Here is a 19,557-nt window from a genome sequence, read left to right on the forward strand (position 1 = left end):
GATGCTGCTTGAATCTGGGGCTTCGTTTATATTTCAAGACTGCTGCCTGTAGGAGCTCCATCTGTATCATTTGTGTTAATAGTGACCCTGGAGTTTTGTACTTCCAGAACCTATGTGAGCATATGTGATGGCCTTGTAGTAAGTTAAAGGGGAAAAAATTAAATCACTAACAATGAATTTAGTATTTTCACAAATAGCAAATACTTTGAATTTTAGTTGAGATTTACCTGCTTTATAAATTCAGTCTGATTTAAATCCTGACTTGCTTTATAAATGCAGAGCCATTATTCAATGCTCTAAAATCCTCTATGGGTTTGAGTTTAAAACATTTGGCTAGATGGGGCTTAAAATGGTGGTAAAACCGCTCCTTCAGGATGTTTAGTATTAAAGAAAAACCTTACAATTGATGTGGTCTCTACAGCTCTAGTTGATGTAGTCTCTTCATCTCTTTGTCATCCAAGTAGGTCCACATACTTTTAGAAAACACACTGAATTGATTTATGTTACAAAAAGTCATAAGACTGTTGTGTAAGCAGTGATGCCTGTTTTAGTTTAACAGTGGGCACCTTTCCTGGGGTCTGATCATTGCTACCTTGACAAGTCATTCATTTGGAATGTACCATAATTTTAATTGAATCTAACATGTGTCAACTATAAGAGTAATCATTTTGTGCATTACTGAGAAAGAAAGGAATACTGCCAAGAAGACTCCGGCACATCTGGCACAGGCTTTTCTTGTTAGAATTATTTTATATTTTTTAAAAAAGCTCTGTTAAACTTATTTAGCAAATAAGAATGGATTTTTATTAAACAGTGTATCCTTCTATTGCATGTATGAAAATGAAAATAGAAGTAAAATAAATTTGTTAAGATAGTCCTAAGATTTCTGGGTATTTAGAGTCTGACTTTTCTAAATCACTTTTCAACTTGGCATCATAGAAGTCTCCTGCTTTCTTCCTCCCTCTCCCCACCAGTCATTCAAAGTATTGGTGATGCAGTAGTTAAGGGAATGCTCTATTACTCTGTCATCAATTTAAAATTTAGTCGTTTGATGCTTGTGAAAATTTTAAGAGCAATATAAGCTATTTAATTTTTAATCCCTTTTAGTACTTCAGGGCTGCTGCATGTGGTCATATGGGTTGTGCAGTGTCATCAGTATCGGTAGCAAACCATAACAGACTCCATTGGCTTGTGTGTTTTTCCCCCCTTTCTTTCTGCGGTCCTGTAAATCACTTGGAATCATTCTTTGAAGGATGAATAGTTACTTCACTAATACTCCATGGCTGTATTTGCTTCTTTTCTGTTATACAATAAATTTAGTTTTGATACAGAATCATATTATTTTGAAGACATTTAAAACAGCAGTTTAAAAAATTGGCCCTTGTTCAGACAGCTGTAACACAACTCGCACCCAGCCAGTAGCAGTTGTAACTTGGCATCAGTTTTAAGATGCATTCTAATTTCAGAGAAATTAAAATGTTAAAAATAGTGTTTTCTTTTTTATTTTAATTTTTAAATTTTTTTTTTTTAATTGAGACAAGGTCTTGCTCTGTTGCCCAGGCTGGAGTGCAGTGGTGCAATCACGACTCATTGTAGTCTCAAGCTCCACAGCATAAGTGATCCTCCCACCTCAGCTGGGACTACAGGCTCGCACCATCATGCCCAGCTAATTTTTATATATTTTTGTGGAGACAGGGTTTTGCCATGTTGCCCAGGCTGGTCTCGAACTTCCGGGCTCAAGCGATCCATCCACCTTGGCCTCCCAAAGTGCTGGGATTACAGGTATGAGCCACCATGCCCGGCAGTTATGTTTTCTTTGAATCACTAGTTGTTTTAAGAGATGAGGAGGGGCGGGGCGCAGTGGCTCACGCCTGTAATCCCAGCACTTCGGGAGACCTAGGCAGGCTGATCACGAGGTCAGGAGATCAAGACCATCCTGGCTAACATGGTGAAACCTTGTCTCTACTAAAAATACAAAAATATTAGCCGGGTGTGGTGGCACGTGCCTGTAGTCCCAGCTACTTGGGAGGCTGAGGCAGGAGAATGGTGTGAACCTGGGAGGCAGAGCTTACAGTGAGCCGTGATCACGCCACTGTACTCCAGCCTGGGCGACAGAGCGAGACTCTGTCTCAAAAAAAAAAAAAAGTGATGAGGAGGGGACTAAGTTTACCTCAGTTTTAGTCTGGTTTGCACCTTTTGTGTGGTGGGGGAGCAGGGAGTCAGGGTCAAGTAAGAACAGGATAATCTCCCTTGGAGTCTGCTTGGTTGACACAGGGCTGGAAGTACCTTTCAGAAGGAAGGCAGATAAATGAATAGCTGATTATGAAGGTTAACACACTTTTACTTTGCTGTTTCTAAGCTTTAGACATATTTGTAGTTTATTATTTTTTAGATCATTTAAACAGAGGCAACAGGGTGATAAAGGGAGAGAATCCTTAACTTGGTCCCCAGTGCCGTGTGTGAGGTATCTTAGAGATATTTTACAGTATACAGTTGTCCCTCAGTATCCATGGGGATTCATTCTAGGATGTCCTTCAGATGTTAAAATCCTTGGATGCTGAAGTCCCTAATGTAAAATGGCATAGTGTTTGCGTATAACCTATGTACATACTTCTGTATACTTTAACACCTCTAGATTACTTATAATGCTTAATACAACATAACTGCTGTGTAAATAGTTGTTCTGCTGTATTGTTTAGGGAACAATGACAAGGAAAAGAAGTGTCTATACATGTTGGTACAGACGCAATTAAAAAATTTTTTTCCATCCGAGGTTGGTTGAATCCATGGACCAGAACCCATGGATATGGAGGGCCAGTTATATTTACAATTTTTATAGTATTTTCCATTTTTTTAAGCTCTCATATCTTAAGATTACTTTTGAAATGTCACTTGTGAAATTCATTAGTTTATTATTTTAACTTGACAATCTGAAGCAACTTTTAAAAAATTTATATTTTATTTATTTATTTAAAAACTTTTTTTTTTTTTTTTTTAAAGAGATGGAGTCTCACTATGTTGCCCAATCCAGTCTTGAACTCCTGGGCCCAAGCCGTCTGCCTGGCTTGGCCTCCCAAATTATAAATTTATTTTTATTTATTTATTTTGTAGAGACAGGGTCTCACTCCATCGTCTAGGCTGGAGTGCAGTGGCAGGACCACAACTCACTGCAGCCCCAAACTCCTGGGCTCAAGTGATCCCTCCACCTCACCCTCCCAGGCAGCTAAGACTACAGGCATGTACCACCATGCCCAGTTGATCTTTAACATTTTTTTTTTTTTAGAGACCACGTCTCCACCTCCTGGGCTCCAACGATTCTCCCATCTCGGCCTCCCAAAGCGCTGGAATTACAGGTATGAGCCACCTTGCCTGGTGGTTCCTGGCCTGATCCAAGATAATTTTTAAAAGAAGCAGTAGGCTCGAGAGGCTGAGACAGGAAGATCATTTGAGGTCAGGCCAGGAGTTCGAGACCAGCTTGAGCAACATAGTGATACACACTGTCTGTTAAAAAAAATCACTAGGGTGTAAAGTGCTAATAAGCAGAAGGTGAGGAGAGTTGTGGCAGAAGCTGTGTGATAGGTAAGGAGGGTCCTTATTTTAATAATCTTTGATGTACCTCATGGTGATAGGGGAGTCATTACTAGGAAGTAATAGGAACTAAAATGTAAATCTATTACCTTTCATTCACTCCCCATTGTTCCAGGGATAAAGGGAGAAAATCCTTAACTTAGTCTCCAATGCCCTGTGTGGTCTGTTCCTACCTCTCTCACTAGCTTCATCTTAAACTGTGCCTCCTTACCCCAGATTAACATAGAAAGGTGGGGAGTCAGAATATAAGGGTTGATTTATTCATTTCACTTTGCCTGCTATATTATTGTTTTAAGTAGGAATTTCAAAATCTCATTTTTGTGACTCTAGTTGAGAGGAGCATAAATAAAACACTGTCTAACTGTACTTTCTGGCCTGGAATTCCACATTTAATCTCAACTAATCATATGGAGATATTTTTCTCGTTAACAGGTTTCTTCACATATAAAAATCTATTGTAAAAATACGGAAAAGAATGGCAGCGGAAACGCAGACACTGAACTTTGGGCCTGAATGGTGAGTTTTCAAAATCTCATCTTCTTTGATATTGGATGACTAATACAGTAGTAAAGTATTTGACAGGTGCTAGGTGGTTTATAAATGTGCATGTTTTTGAAACTTTTGCTTTATGTGCCTCGCTGAAAACAATGTGTTAGTTCAGGAATAAATTATATTTGGTAAATGAGTGTATTCTATACTTAATTAAAAATTTTTTTTCTTTGTCTGGTTATATATGTAATGATGGCGGGAGTCCCACCCGCCCTAGAAAATAATTTTCTTTTTATTTGAGTCGTTGTCTAGGTGCACATACAATTTTATGTAAGTATAATTATAATATTTTTATGTCTGTATGTTTTCTGCTACATTGTTTTATCATTGCTATTCATAGATTCATTTGAGAAATAGTTTTCATTGAAGTATTATTTGAAAGATGGGCTAGGCAGGTAGTTCAGTATTATACTGGCTGTTAACAGTAGCCTATCTAGGATTCAGTTAGCATTGGACATAATAACGATTAATTGACCTTTGAGTCTCTTACAGATGTGTTTGGACCCCGAATATGGAATTCTCATGGAATTTTGAGATCCATCACATTGTAGTGTGGCTTCCCCCCCTCCCCTCCTTCCTTTTTCCCCAAAGTTGGTGATTGAAGATCCTCTCTTCAGTGGCATCAATAATAATAATTACTTTTTCTATTCAAACCTCGGGCAACCCCTTTGGTAATATCAGAAGTAGTATCTAAAATAGATAAATTGGATTTGTGTCTTAAACTCTTGGTTGTTCAGGTGGGAGTGGTTCAATAAATGATGCAGACTTCCTGTAGTAACTCTATTTGAGGAGTCTTATTAACTTATCCTATTAGAAATATTTCTTTTTATTAATATATGTAACCTCGAAGTTTTCTTAACCTTTATAGCCAGCATTTGGAGACTGAGGAGAAATCACTATTTGAAGTTCTAAGAACTGATGGAACTCCTGTATTTTGAGAGTTTATTTAGAACATGTTAACCTAAGTAATGCTGTACTTGTTTTAGTTATTCCTTTATATTTTTAAAATGATTTTCTTATTATCAAATTAATATGTTTCTAAAAAAATTAGAAATAACTAGTAAGCCAGAAATAATTTCAGCATCCATGGTACACACTGTAAATACCTTGGTGTATCTTTCCAGGTGGTTTTATGTATGCTTATTTGTGTATATATACATTTGTTTTTTACAAAAATGGGATCATACTGTACCTTCAGTTTTGTAGCCTGCTTAAAGAAATAACCAAATCAGAAACATCTTTTTTTAATCAATAAATATTTTCTGTTGTATTAAATGGTTGCATTGTATGGATGTACCATCATTTATTCAACTAGTCTTCTAGATGTGACATATAGAAGCTGTTCTTGATTTTTCATTATAAAAATATTTTTAATGAACATTCTTATAGTTACATCTTTATTTCTACCTTAATTCCTTTTATCAGGTGGATTTAAATTCCTATAAGTTACTTTCTTAGCCATTTTTTGTGCAACTCATCCGCCTTTATCTAGAATTTGTAACTGCTTCTCTTTTATATTTACATACCCTCATGTCTGTTTCTTTATAAAAACATGGTTTAAATTGTCAGCTAATTTAAGGAAGTTGTTTTTTTCAGCATCCTGCTGTTTATAGGTAACAGAAAGGGAACACCAGGAATTTAGACACAACAACAGAGAAAAGAAAAACTGATGATATTTTAGAATCAATACACATTTAGCTTGATGCCTAATATTATGGGTTGGCAAACTATGGCCTGTGGGACTGTAAAGTTTTTGTAAGTAAAGTTTCATTGAAAGACAGAGACGTCCATTTGCTTCCATATTTTCTGACTGCTTTCATGCTACAGTGGCAGGGTTGACAGGCCATTTGGTTCACAGAGCCTAAACATTAATTCTCTGGCCCTTTGGAGAGACAGTTTGCTGGCCCCTGCCCTACACCATGAGTTCTCAAGGTCATCTCAGTGTAGTATTGAGCATCTTTCAATAGTATCTTACACATCCTCCTTTTTGTTGATCCTCTGAAGTTTTGTTTGATGGTATTTCACTTGATTGGCTCAGTGTTTTGTACAAAATTTGAATTGAGGTAGCCTTAAACAGAGGGCAATCACCATTTCCATCCTTAAACAGTAGCCTCACCTAATTGTACATCTGTACAATTGCAGACATTAGAGCTTAGGAGCATTCCCTTAGTCATCTGAAATGCTGATGCACTGAGGAATGCAGGTGTAAGTAGGCATAGTGCCCTATTTGTATCATCTGTCAAAATTCCTTCTGGCAAAGGGAATATATGAGGCCCTTAAGTAACCCAAGTAATCCTGAGCTGGAAAGTTGCAGTAGAAGTAGAGAGTACTACCTTATTTTTCTTCACATATGACGTTCTTTGTGAAACTTGAGGTAAAGAGCTGTGCCCAGGGTACTTGAGAATCAGGATTTAGATTGTTAACATCGAACCAGTGTGCAATTAACTCTAAATGAGACAGAAGCACTAAGTGATACGGTGTTTATTAAGGTCATCATTTTTGTGAATAATGTAAAACATAATGTTCAATAAGGGATACTTAAAAATGAAGCAATTTATTTGTATCTGGGGGCAGTTGTGAAGATGGGAGAAAATTGAAAATTTTGGTAGGAACAGACCATGAGTGGCTGTAAGCTTTAACTTTTTTTTTTTTTTTTTTTGAGATGGAGTCAGCCTTGCTCTGTCGCCCAGGCTGGAGTGCAGTGGCACGATCTCAGCTCACTGCAACCTCTGCCTCCAGGGTTCAAGTGATTCTTCTCCCTCAACCTCCTGAGTAGCTGAGATTACAGGCACCCACCACCACGCCCAGCTGATTTTTATAATTTTAGTAGAGACGGGGTTTCACCATGTTGGCCAGGCTGGTCTCGAACTCCTGACCTCAGGTGATCCGTCTACCTTGTCCTCCCAAAGTGCTGGGAGTGCAAGCATGAGCCACTGCGCCCGGCCAAGGCTTGAACTTTTTAAGGTCTGTGGAATCATTAGGTCTTAGATTATTTTTCTACTTAGAATAAAAAAGTATATTGCATTATCATCAGAGCAGTTTAAAAGGGTATGATACATTCAATGCCAAGTATATCCTGTCTAGATATAAAGCAGTAGTGTCTTTCTTTAAGCCTTTCCTCAAATGCTGCCACCTTAGACCTTTCCTGACAATCTATATAACCCTCCACCCTTTACTCCCTATCTCTCTTCCTTGCTTAATTTTTCTTCATGTTGTATATCAAAATGTAACATGCCAAATATTTTACATATTTATTTTATTGTCTATATCCTGTCTTTCAACCCCCACTAGACTGTGAGCTCCATTGAGGGCAGGTACTTTGATATAGATTTTTGTACAGTTTGTTTACTGCTGTATCTCCAGTGCCTGGCACATAGGTACTGAATAAATATTTATTAAATGGATGAATGAATTGTTGGAAAGTAAAGTTGTTTTTAATGTTTTGCTATTGTAAATGATATGTATATATACCCTTGAACAATTTTGTTTTTATCACTGATCATTTTATTTGGATTAATTTCTTGGAAGTGGAATTATTAAATCAAAAGTTTTATTTTTAAGGCTTTGGATGATATATGGACAGTTTGACCACTATAAGGATTTTATGAATTGAATTGTCATCTCCTGTGTGTTTGCTCTTGACAAAACACTAAGCACCGTCTTGATAATTTTTTTGGTGCTAAACTCCTTAGATTTAGGTCTTTCAGAGTTTTTTTGTTGTTAGTTTCATTAACAAAATTAACACACTTATTCTAGAAAATCTGGAGGAAACAGTACAAGAGGAAAAAGAAAAGGGTTAGGTATGGGCTGGGCGTGGTGGCTCATGCCTGTAATCCCAGCACTTTGGGAGGCCGAGGTGGGCAGATCACCTGAGGTCAGGAGTTTGAGACCAGCCTGGCCAACATGATGAAACCCCATCTCTACTAAAAATACAAAGTTAGCCGGGCATGGTGGATTGTGCCTGTAATTCTAGCTACTCAAGAGGCTGAGACAGGAGAATCGTTTGAACCCAGGAGGCGGAAGTTGCAGTGAGCCGAAATTGTGCCATTGCGCTCCAGTCTGGACAACAAGCCTGGGCAACAAAAGCAAAACTCCTCCCCCCCCCCCCCCCAAAAAAAAGAAAAGGGTTAGGCATGGTGGCTGGCCCTAGGCTCCCAGCACTTTGGGAGGCAGAGGCATGAAGATCACTTGAGCCCAGAAGTTCGAAACAAGCCTCGGCAACACAGTGAGATCCTCTTCTCTACAAAAAAAATTAAAAAAAAATTAGCTGGGCGTGGTGGTGCATATGTTTGGTGTCAGCTACTTGGAAGGCTGAAGTGAGAGGATCACTTGAGCCTGGGAGGTCAAGGCTGCCATGACTGCGCTGCTGCACTCCAGCCTGGGTGATAGAGCAAGACCCTGTCTCCCAAAAAGGAAAAGAAAACAAAAAGACCACCAAAGGGAAAGATCTAAGTTACCCTAATCCTACCACCCAAAGTAGCTTTGCTAACGTTTTGGTTTCTATTGTATTTGCAAATGTATCTTCAAGATATTTAAAAAACAAATATTTAGGCCGGGCGTGGTGGCACGTGCCTGTAATCCCAGCACTTTGGGAGGCCGAGGCGGGTGGATCACTTGAGGTCAAGAGTTTGAGACCAGTCTGGCCAACATGGTGAAACCCCATCTCTGCTAAAAAAAAAAAAAAAAAAAAATTACAAAAATTAGCTGGGCATGGTGGTGTGTGCCTGTAATCTTGGCTACTGGGGAGGCTGAGGCAGGAGAATTACTTGAACACGGGAGGTGGAGGTTGCAGTGAGCTGAGATCATGTCACTGCACTCCATCCTGAGTGACAAAGCGCTACTCTGTTTCAAGCAAACGAACGAGTATTTGGTGATTTAAAACACTTTTGAGGATCAAAAATCTATTCAGTCGAGTGTGGTGGCATGCACCTGTAGTCCCAGCTACTGAGGAGTCTGAGGCTGGAGGATTGCTCGGGCCTAGGCATTTGAGACCAACCTGGGACAACATAGTGAGAACCCATCTTTAGAAACAATAAACAAAAAGAAGACTACCCAGATAAGTCTAGATAAGGACTTTATTATAGGCAGAATAATTATAGACATTACCTGGCTTTCTGGGAAGGAGCCAAGAAAGCTCCTTTGGGAGTTTCCTCTGTCTCATCTCCTTGGTCTTAAGGAAGTTTTCCCAGGTCTTTCCTTGCAAAGAAGAGGGAAGTACTTGTTTTCTTCCCCAAAGTATTTTATTTATACATTTGTTAAAATAGTTATGGCCTTGTGGTGTATCTGTATATATATTTGCGCCTTACTCTAGAAGAGCTAATTCCATTAAGAAATGCACTGTATTTCTCTCTTTTGGTAAGCCCATTGTTGAGCTTAGTGTACTGGACGTTGGCATTAATATTTAGTTAACTAATTTAGTTAATAAATGAATGTTGAATGAAGCCATTAGGGTCTTATGGGAGACGGGTAAGAGAATGCAAACCTGAGATTGATAGCTTCCTATCGATAATTATGGGATTATGTGAAAAAGGAGAGAAGTTCTGGAGGATGAGATGTGTTAATATTTCCAGTTTTCAGAAAGGGTAAAATATTTCTATGTAAACTGAAGGAGTAGTAAATTAGATGTTTTTGAGGGGTGTATTTTGGAAGCAAATATTTGTTCAGAAAACATTTTATCAAATGCTTGCTGTGTTTTATGTCTTGGGTTAGGTGCTAAGGCAATAAGGATAAAAATACATGGTACCTACTCTTTAATGGGGAAGCTGACACTAAATAATTTCACTTTGTCATAATGCTGTAAAGGAATTATAATGCAAGCGCATGGGATATTCAGCTGCCTATCTGATTTTTCCACTTAGATGTCTTATAAGCATCTCATACTCTATACTTTTCCAAAACTGATCTCGTTAGTTTTGCCTTTATATTTATTTCATCTTAATAGTATATGTGCCTATTTGCTCAAGCTAGCAGTCTCAGAGTTATCTTTGATAATTCCTTTTACTTCTCTGTTCCTATATCGGGTCTGTCACAACATCATGTCAATTTTATCTTTACAGTATCTCTGGAATCTGTTCATTTCTCTGAATCTCTATTGCTATCACCTTAGTGAAAGTTGCCACCATTTCTAACGTAAATTTTTGCACCAGTGGCCTACTGATGTTTCCTGGCTTCCTTTTTTTTTTTTTCTTTTTTTTTGTTTGAAATGGAATCTCACTCTGTCACCCAAGCTGCGGTGCAGTGGTGTGATCTCGGCTCACTGCAACTTCTGCTTCCTGAGTTCAAGCGATTCTCCTGCTTCAGGCTCCCAAGTAGCTGGGACTATAGGCATGCATCACCACGCCTGACTAATACTTGTATTTTTTAGTAGAGATGGAGCTTTACCATATTGGCCAGGCTGGTCTTGAACTCCTGACCTCAAGTGATCTGCCCTCCTTGGCCTCCTAGAGTGTTGGGATTACAGGTGTGAGCCACTGTGCCCGGCCCCTGGCTTCCATTTTTGTCTTCTATTTGTTTTCCTCACAGCAGTCAGAGAAATCTTAAAATGTAAATTAGATCAAGACTTCTCTAAAATCCTTCAATATCTCTATGTCCACTTATATGACTTTATTATATTCTTCTACTAGCCTCTTAGTTTCATGAAGGCTGGACAGGAACTTGTGTTTAGCAAGGCCTTGAGGATCTCAAATTCTCTTTTTCCCTCCCTTCCTCCGACTCTCTTTCCAGCTCTCCTTATTCTTCCTTTCTCCTTCCCACTTAACCTCTCCTTCCCAGCACCTCTCTCTACCCTGTTGGTGAAAAAGATTAGGAAGAATATTCCTGATAGCAGAAAGGACGTGTGTGAACATAAGGCAAGGAACTGATTTAAGAGAGGAACTTCATGATGCATAATGTTTACCTTTATTATGTGAAGTGTGGGAGATAAGAGCTTGGAGGCAGCCCTTCTGTTAACAAGGCTTGGATTTTATTGGTCATTGTGTGCCAGTGAAAAAAGAATTGGGGCTGGGCGCAGTGGCTCACCCCTATAATCCCAACACTTTGGGAGACTGAGGCGGGTGGATCACCTGAGGTCAGGAGTTCAAGACCAGCCTGACAAATATGGGGAAACCCCATCTCTACTAAAAATACAAAAATTAGCCAGGTGTGGTGGCGTGTGCCTGTAATCCCAACTACGCAGGAGGCTGAGGCAGGAGAATAGCTTAAACTTGGGAGGTGGAGGTTGCAGTGAGCTGAGCTGAGATCGGCCACTGCACTCCAGCCTGGGTAACAGAGTGAGCCTCTGTCTCAAAAATAAGTAAATAAATAAATAAATAGTTCTTAGTAACGCAGGAGATTAAAACTAGTAAAATCGTTCAGGATGCATTTGCAGCAGTCCAGGTGGGAAATAAAAGTGTGAATAAAAATTAGGTTAGTTGAATCAGGGGAAGCCTTGAGAGACTGAGGATTTAAAACTAATAGGACATGGTAATTGGGTATGAGAGATGGTAGAAGGTGAGGAGTAAAGTATGAATCCCAGATTTTTAATCCAGTGGCTGATTAGATTGGGATGTCCTTAACTATGTTTGAGAATATGGGCAGTGAATGGGTTGGATGAATAAGTTGATGAGTAGGGTTAGGGTTTTGGGCATATTGAACCTGATGGGCTTTACATGGTTGTGTATGAAAGCCTGACTATAGGAGAGGTCACAGCTGGACTTGAGAATCACAAGCTTACATAGAAGTGCCTTTTGACTCCCACACCTTCACACATTGTTTATTGACTATCCAAATTGCTTTCATAAGCTGAAGTTTGGATTTTGGACAACACTTACCAAGCGAAGATTTTGGGAGTATCATGGGGCTTTGGGGGGCCTGCTGCTGCCACTTATTTACTACCCATGGTAGAATTGGCAGTGTTGAGGTTATTGATGAACAGTGCAGGAGCTAGTGGAGTGGCAGGAGAAACCAGGCACACTGCGTTTTGAAGTGACTGACAAGCGAGGAAGTAGAGATGTTTCTAGATGAAGAGGAAAGATGAACAGTGCATAGCTAGAAGGGAAATGGCTGTATCAAAAGTTTTAAACAAATGAAGAGATATGTTTAGAGACAGACGAAAGCACATAGGGATTAAATTTCTAGAAGAGAGGGTTGTATGGAGGAGATAAAGATCATATGTGGTTTTTTTAACTTTTAGGTTCGGGGGTACATGTGAAGGTTATGTAGGTAAACTTGTGTCATGGGGGTTTGTTGTACAGATTATTTCATCACCCAAGTGTTACACCGAGTACCCAGTGGTTTTTCCTGCTCCTCTCCCTCCTCCTGCCTTCCACCCCCAAGTAGACCCCAGTGTCTATCATTCCCTTCTTTGTGTTCATGAGTTCTCAGGTGGATTTTTAGTGAAGAATATTACCCAAATATGTTTTAGCTTTTCTAAGTATCTGTAGGTGAAGAGGGACTTGGAATTGAATTTGTCGATTATTGAATCATAGTACAGCCATTATCCTAACTCAGGCAACTGTCTTTTAGTTTGAGTTACTGCCAGTTTGCCTCAGTTTCTTTTCATAGCACCTGAAGGAAATCTCTGATTGTGTTATTGTGTTATTTTTGTATTTTTTAATTTTTGGAGACAGAGTCTCACTCTCAGCCAAGGTGGAATGCAGTGTTGCGATCATGGCTCACTGCAGCCTCTACCTCCTGAGGCTCAAGCGATCTTCCCACCTCAGCCTTCCAAATAGCTGGGACTACAGGCATGCACCACCATGCTCTGCTAATTTTTTTTATTTTTGGAGAGACAGGATCTCACTATGTTGCCTGGACTGGTCTCAAACTCCTGGTCTCAAGTGATCCACCTGCCTCAACCTCCCAAAGTGCTGGGATTACAAGCATGGGCTACTGCACCTGGCCTGTGTTACTCTTAATAAATCTGGTGACTATAAGAAATGTTTAGTCTTGGGCATTGGAAAACATTGGTGATCCATTGGAAGGGACAGGGTGGTGAATACATTTGAAATCTTATTGTGAGCAGCAATTGAAGAAATTAGGAATGTTAGGCCATGAGAAAGAGTCTTTGGGGAGACATGGTGATTATTTGCCAATACCAGAATGATTTTCATTTGAAAGAGTGCTTAGATGTGTACTCCAGTGGTAGAAACTGTTGGGAAACATATTGGTTTGGTGTTAAGGAAGATATTTTAAAACAAGTTCTGATAAAATATATGTATATTTTAAACTGGCTGTTTTAAATAGGATTTTGAGACCTAATTGTTGGAAAGATTGTGGTTTTTTTTCTTTCTTTCTTTCTTTCTTTTTTTTTTTTTGAGACAGGGTCTTGCTTTGTCACCTAGGCTGGAGTGCAGTGGCTGTTCACTGCAGCCTTGACCTCCCAGGCTCAAGCAGTCCTCCCACCTCAGCCTCCTGAGTAGCTGGGACCAGAGGCATGAGCCACCATACCTGGCTAATTTTTGTATTTTTTGTCAAGATGGGGTTTCATCGTGTTGCCCAGGCTGGTCTTGAACTCTTGTACTGAAGTGATCCACACTCCTTAGCTTCCCAAGTGTTGGGATTACAGGTGTGAGCTAACCTGCAACCGGTCAATTGTGGTCTTTTTAGTAATAAAAACCTAGGTTTGAATCTTTGTTCTGCTGCCTGTGACTGTGGACAAGTTGTTTAACCCTTCAGCTTTATTTTTATCTGTTATGTTTGGGTTGTTGTGAAGGTTAAATTAGATTAAATGAGCTAGTTCACGTGTGAAATTTTCAGCTTCAGTGTTCAGTGGATATTAATTCCACTTCTTCAGTAAAGAGCCCAACTTTACAGGAATCTAATAAAAAGCAGTTTCTTGGAAGGTACTGGGGTAGTTCCTTTCTTCTTGGAAGGAGTGATTGTACCATTCCTTTGTGGGTATGTTGTTTGCTTACCTGGTTGTTTAACTTGTTTTATGGGGGTTGAACTAAATGACCTCCAAGCCCAAGAATATTTGGAAAGGAAACAGAGTAGCAGTGAGCAGTCCCAGAACCCAGGTTGTGGTATTTCTATAAATGAAAGCGAATCCAGGGCTCCCTGGAAATGATTGATTTCAGGTCTGAGGCAAGAAAAATACAAGATGAACCTGGAACATTCTGACATACCAGATAGAAAAGAAGCTGTTAAAGACTGCTAGGGTCATGTCAAAAGGACCCAGGAGCCAACCTGAAGAGTCTCTCACTCTTCAAAGATGAGACAGTTTGAACACTGTTAATAATTGCTGTGAATTGAAATATATTAATAAAATAATGTGTTACTGTTGGACACTGTTGGAAGGTGCAAGTGAACCTAGTCGTTATTTTGAAAATAAATAAGAATTAAGGCTTTTTCCCTCCCTTCTTGTATTAAGCAGTATTATTCGGTAACTATACCAGGTAGTATAAGAGGAAAATTTCTCTTTGCAGAGGTATTCCAGCTAATACATAAGGGAGGAATGAAAGAATATAATCACTTACAACCTTAGTGAACTTAGGGAACCAAGCATTGATCATAAATTACTGCAAGTATCACAAACACGTCATCACAATGTGTGCCTCTTGATGGAATAACATACCACTACATACGAAGTATTGCCAAAAAAGAACCCAAATTGATGAAAATCTCAAAATCTCTATACTCAGTCACCAGTTTACATGAAATGCAAAAGACAGAAAAATGTTTAATTATATCATGGATAAAATCAGCAAAACCCAGACTTTAAAAAAATGTTTTGGGTCAGGCATGGTGGCTCATGCCTGTAATCTCAGCACTTTGAGAGGCCAAGGTGGGAGGATTGCTTGAGGCCCAGAGTTTGAGACTAGGTTGGGCAATATAGTGAGACCCTGTCTCTACAGAAAATACAAAAATTAGCTGGGCATAGTGGTATGCACCTGTAGTCCTAGCTGCTCAGGAGGCTAAGGTAGGGGAGTCCCTTGAGCCAAGGAGGTCAAGGTTGCAGTGAGTTATGATTGTACCACTGCACTCCAGTCTGGGTGACAGAGTGAGACGCTGTGGGGAAAAACAAATTCTTTGAGAAATAACATTCTTAAATATTTATGGATGGAATGCTAAGCCGAAACTTTTCTTCAAAATAATATCAAAGGAAGCTTAGATAAGGTGGTGGAAAGAGCAGGATTTGCCATGGATTGTTGGTTTTGGGGCTAAGTGATTGGTACACGGGAGTTTGTCATCTGCTTTTTGGTGCATTTATGAAAATACAAAAATTTTCCACAATAAGTAAAAAAAAAAAATCCCACCCCAACAGTCTCACTTTACTAATGCATATTTTTTCTTTAAATATTACTTTATTCTTGTAAACACATTTTACTGTTTACTATGCATATGCTATTTTTAATAATGTGCACATATTTACTGTGTTTTACTTGGCCTTCATATTAATATTTAATGTGTCATAATTTAGTAGATTATTCCCTTCTTTTTTGCTTTGTGAATAAAGCTTAGCAGTTTTGGGCACATATTTCAATGCTTCTATTGAATTTTTCCTTAGTCTAAACTAGAATTAAAGTAACTTGGTCCCTTTCAAGCTTGATATCAGCTACTCCTGATGTTAGTTTTTCCACTTGCTGTCTGACACAGTGCTGCAGTAGAATCTTACTCGCCATTTTTTGCTGAAGTTTTCTTCCCTGTCTTTTTCCCCATAAAAATATATTATTTTAAAATTAAACAAAATAGTCCCTTTTCCCCAAGTTCTGTTCTTTAGAGGCAACTTTTCTTATCAGTTTGGAGTATATTTTTTATTTGTCTTCTTAGCAGTAAATGTAGTTTTCAATTTCTCTTTGTACTTTACTGCATTTTCAGATTCTCTACACTGACCATTAATTGCTTTTATTAAAAACGTTGTGAAATATTTCAGGCATATAAAAATATAAATTGTGATAAACACCCGTGTGTTCATTGGCAAGCTACAAAAATAAAACATTGGAGGTACAATTAAAGCTGCCTTTATAATCTTATCTTTTGCAGATATAACCTTATTCTGAATGTTGTATTTGTCAATTTCATGTTTGTTTCTATGCTTTTGCTGCAGTTTGTATGTCTTGAAACAGTATAAACCTAGCTGCAGGTTTATGCATTTTACATAAAAATTATCATTACTATAGGCTGTGTTTTGATTTTTCTTTTGTATAGCATACTTTATTAAATATTTTAGCTATTACCAAATTGCCAAATAATTAAATAATTAGCTATTATCAAATCATTCTTTGAAGTGATTATTTCAGTTTATAATACCACAAACACTACTTGAAAGTTTCCATTGTTTTACATCCTTACCAACACCTGGTATTATCAGACTTATTAAGTTTTATGAATCTAGTGAGTGTAAGGTAGTATCTCACTTTTGTTTTAATCATATGCGCCTTTTAAAATTTGGAAAAATGTGTCCCTTTTTCATTCTCTAAGCTTCTGGGGGACATAGCTGTGATGCCTTTTAAGTTAAGGAATTGCCACATGGTTGTCTAGTTATCTCTCAATAAACTGCCCTTTTAGTGTGCCATGGCAAAAGATTGTATTAAAGCTAAAGTCTGATACTTTGAGATACTAGGATTTCTTTTTGCTCTTCTAAAGAACTAAAATGAATTTTTTTTGACAGTGTATAGTATAAAAAGTCTGTAGCACCAGAACATTTGACATATTCTCTGTCTTTTCTATTCTAGGCTCCGAGCTCTGTCCAGTGGTGGGAGTATTACATCCCCTCCTCTTTCTCCAGCATTGCCGAAGTATAAATTAGCAGATTATCGTTACGGCAGAGAAGAAATGTTAGCACTTTTCCTTAAAGACAACAAGGTAAGAAAGTAGGAAAAGAGTTCAAAATTGTGAATGAGACTTTGGGATATATACCATGATGTACTGATACATGAAAGCAGGCTTCCCTGCTTTGAAGCCTGCAATAGTTAACAGAGGATCTTCTAAGTGTTATCACACACTATATTTTAGGCAGCTTCATGGAAACAGGAGAGTAGTCAGCACTTACTGCCTTCTCTAGCTAACTTCCTCTTAACCCCCCTTTCATGTCTATTTGTATCCTAGTTCAATGGCTAAGAAATGAAGAATTTTTCCTTTCTCTTTATTGTACCTCTTATCCTACTTGCCACTTAAAAATAAAGAGCCAACAGGAGGAGCACCTTCGGCTGTATAAAATTTTCAGTGGAGACAAAACCTTAAAATGTAACACTACATTTGTGTCACTTAGATCAAAACTGAAACAGTGTAAAATATACTTTTGTTATGACTTTTATCTTACTCACTGACTAGTAAGAAATAATATTTTGTATTTTTTCCCAATATACTTTTTTTTTGAGACAGAGTCTGGCTCAGTCACCCAGGCTGGAGTGCAGTGGCGTGATCTCGTCTCACTGCAACCTCTGCAACCCAGGTTCAGGTGATTCTTGTGCCTCAGCCTCCTGAGTAGCTGGGATTATAGATATGTGTTACCATGCTTGGCTAATTTTTTTGTATTTTTGGTAGAGATGGGATTTCACCATGTTGGCCAGGCTGGTCTCCAACTTCTGCCCTCAAGTGATCTGCCTGCCTTGGCCTCCAAAAGTGCTGGGATTACAGGCGTGAGCCACAATGCCCCACCTCCAGTATACTTTGTTTTTCAGTGATCGAGAATTTCAAATTTTAATGATGGTTGCTAAGGACACATACAGTTGCTTATAAAACTCTCCTTATCATCTTCTGCTTTGCATTTAATGTAGAGACTTTTATTCCTCTACTTTGTGCTCTGGTATAGCAGAGTTAGTGCTAAATCCAAAAGTGGCAATCACTTGAGAAGCTGGGGAGTATTGACTGGGGTTTTTAATATTGACTCTCTCAAAATGTATAAGGACTATAGAAGTCAATTATTGCTGAATAAGCATTAATCTGTATTTATAATAATCAACAATAAATAGAAGAGTATTCTTTCTTGGATTTATCTTCTTGTATTTCTTCTTATTGCAGAAATAGCATTAATCTCGTAATCATGTGTTTGGTCCTACAGATACCTTCAGACCTTCTGGATAAAGAATTTCTGCCTATCCTCCAGGAGGAACCCCTTCCACCATTGGCTCTGGTACCCTTTACAGAAGAAGAACAGGTTTGTGATTAGCTCTGAGCCCCAGCAAACTCTTATTCTTTTCCTGCTAAGGCATGAAAATAGGAAGTTACTATTTATGCTCTAAGGATTATCCTGCATCCTCATAGGTCTGCTTTCTTCTATTTCTTGGTATGTTGATGCTTATTAGTTGACTAGATTTTGCTGTAGTATCTGTAGCTTTTGAGTATTATTTGGAAACGTTTGTAGATCCTTAAGGACATTGGGAACCATCCTTTAAAACTTACTCAAGTAGAGAGGAAGAGTGATTCTTGGGGAGGGGAGAAAATCATCTTTGCAAATAAACAGATTTTCAGAAGTAATTGCCAACCTGAATTCTTACCAGTGCATTTTACCACTAAGGGAAAAATGTAGATCTTCAGTTCAAAATGCATTCAAAACTCTTCTGTCACCAATGTGTGTGTGTGTGTGTGTGTGAGAGAGAGAGTGATGTGAGAAAGTAAAACTTGTGGGCTGGAAAGTAGCGAATTTAGTGTTGTTCCTGTTTATAGTGTATTTTGTTCTGTGCAAAGAAAATAAAAGAGTTTCTGATTTCAAGGAACTTCTGATAACTGTAGAAAAATGGAAAAATAAGCCTTATTGGAAAGCTTGAATGTTACTTTATGGGCATCCATACGGGACGAAGAGAATCCAGGGAGCCAAAAATACATCTTTTTGACTCTTAAGGAAAAGGTAAAGCAAGAAGTAATAAAAATCTTTTCAAATACTCTATGAAATATTAAAATCCTGGGCATTGGAAAGAGAATTTTTCAAGAGGGTTTTAAACTATGAAATTTTGAACGACAAAAATGTTGGGGCCAGACGCATGACTCACACCTATAATCCCAGCACTTTGGGAGGCCGAGGTGGGCAGATCACCTGAGGTCAGGAGTTCGAGACTAGCCTGGCCAACATGGTGAAACCCTATCTCTACTAAAAATAAAAAAATTAGCCGAGCATGGTGACACACAGTTGTAATCCCAGCTACTTGGGAGGCTGAGGCAGGAGAATCGCTTGAACTCGGGAGACAGAGGTTGCAGTGAGCTGAGATTGCATCACTGCACTCCAGCCTGGGCAAAGAGTGAGACTCCATTAAAAAAAAAACAAAATGTTGGCATATGTCCTTTACTTGAATACCTTCTGTACACTTGGTACAAAAATGCAGAAGTGTGATACACAGAGGAAAATGCACCTTGGACATGGCTGTAGCCAAAGGTCTTCCTGGCAGAGGGGTAAAAACTGAGCCCTAGGAATTAGGGTAAAAAAGAATCCTGCAATTCAACTAATATTTTAATCCTTTCCATGCCAGCTGCCCCCTTTCCCAGAGGCTGCAAGTGTTAGCAATT

At 38.7% G+C, this 19,557-nt stretch overlaps 1 protein-coding gene across 20 annotated transcripts in view; it reads left to right on the forward strand.

Moving 5' to 3' along the window:
• Positions 1-19,557, forward strand: part of GIGYF2 (GRB10 interacting GYF protein 2) — a 160,576-nt gene that overhangs the window by 33,249 nt on the left and 107,770 nt on the right. For 12 of the 20 annotated variants that reach the window (XM_063595303.1, XM_008965735.5, XM_003813135.5 and 9 more), the window contains 3 exons: positions 4,021-4,104; positions 16,791-16,920; positions 18,119-18,214. In XM_063595303.1, coding sequence (XP_063451373.1) covers positions 4,064-4,104; positions 16,791-16,920; positions 18,119-18,214 — 267 coding nt within the window. In that variant the 5' untranslated portion in view covers positions 4,021-4,063. Of the gene's footprint in view, position 1; positions 115-3,283; positions 3,354-4,020; positions 4,105-16,790; positions 16,921-18,118; positions 18,215-19,557 lie in introns of all 20 variants that reach the window. The other 8 variants (XM_055109216.2, XM_055109221.2, XM_055109224.2 and 5 more) reach the window with 2 other exon arrangements.

Source organism: Pan paniscus, chromosome 13 (genome assembly GCF_029289425.2).
Source record: "Pan paniscus chromosome 13, NHGRI_mPanPan1-v2.0_pri, whole genome shotgun sequence".
NCBI lineage: Eukaryota > Metazoa > Chordata > Mammalia > Primates > Hominidae > Pan > Pan paniscus.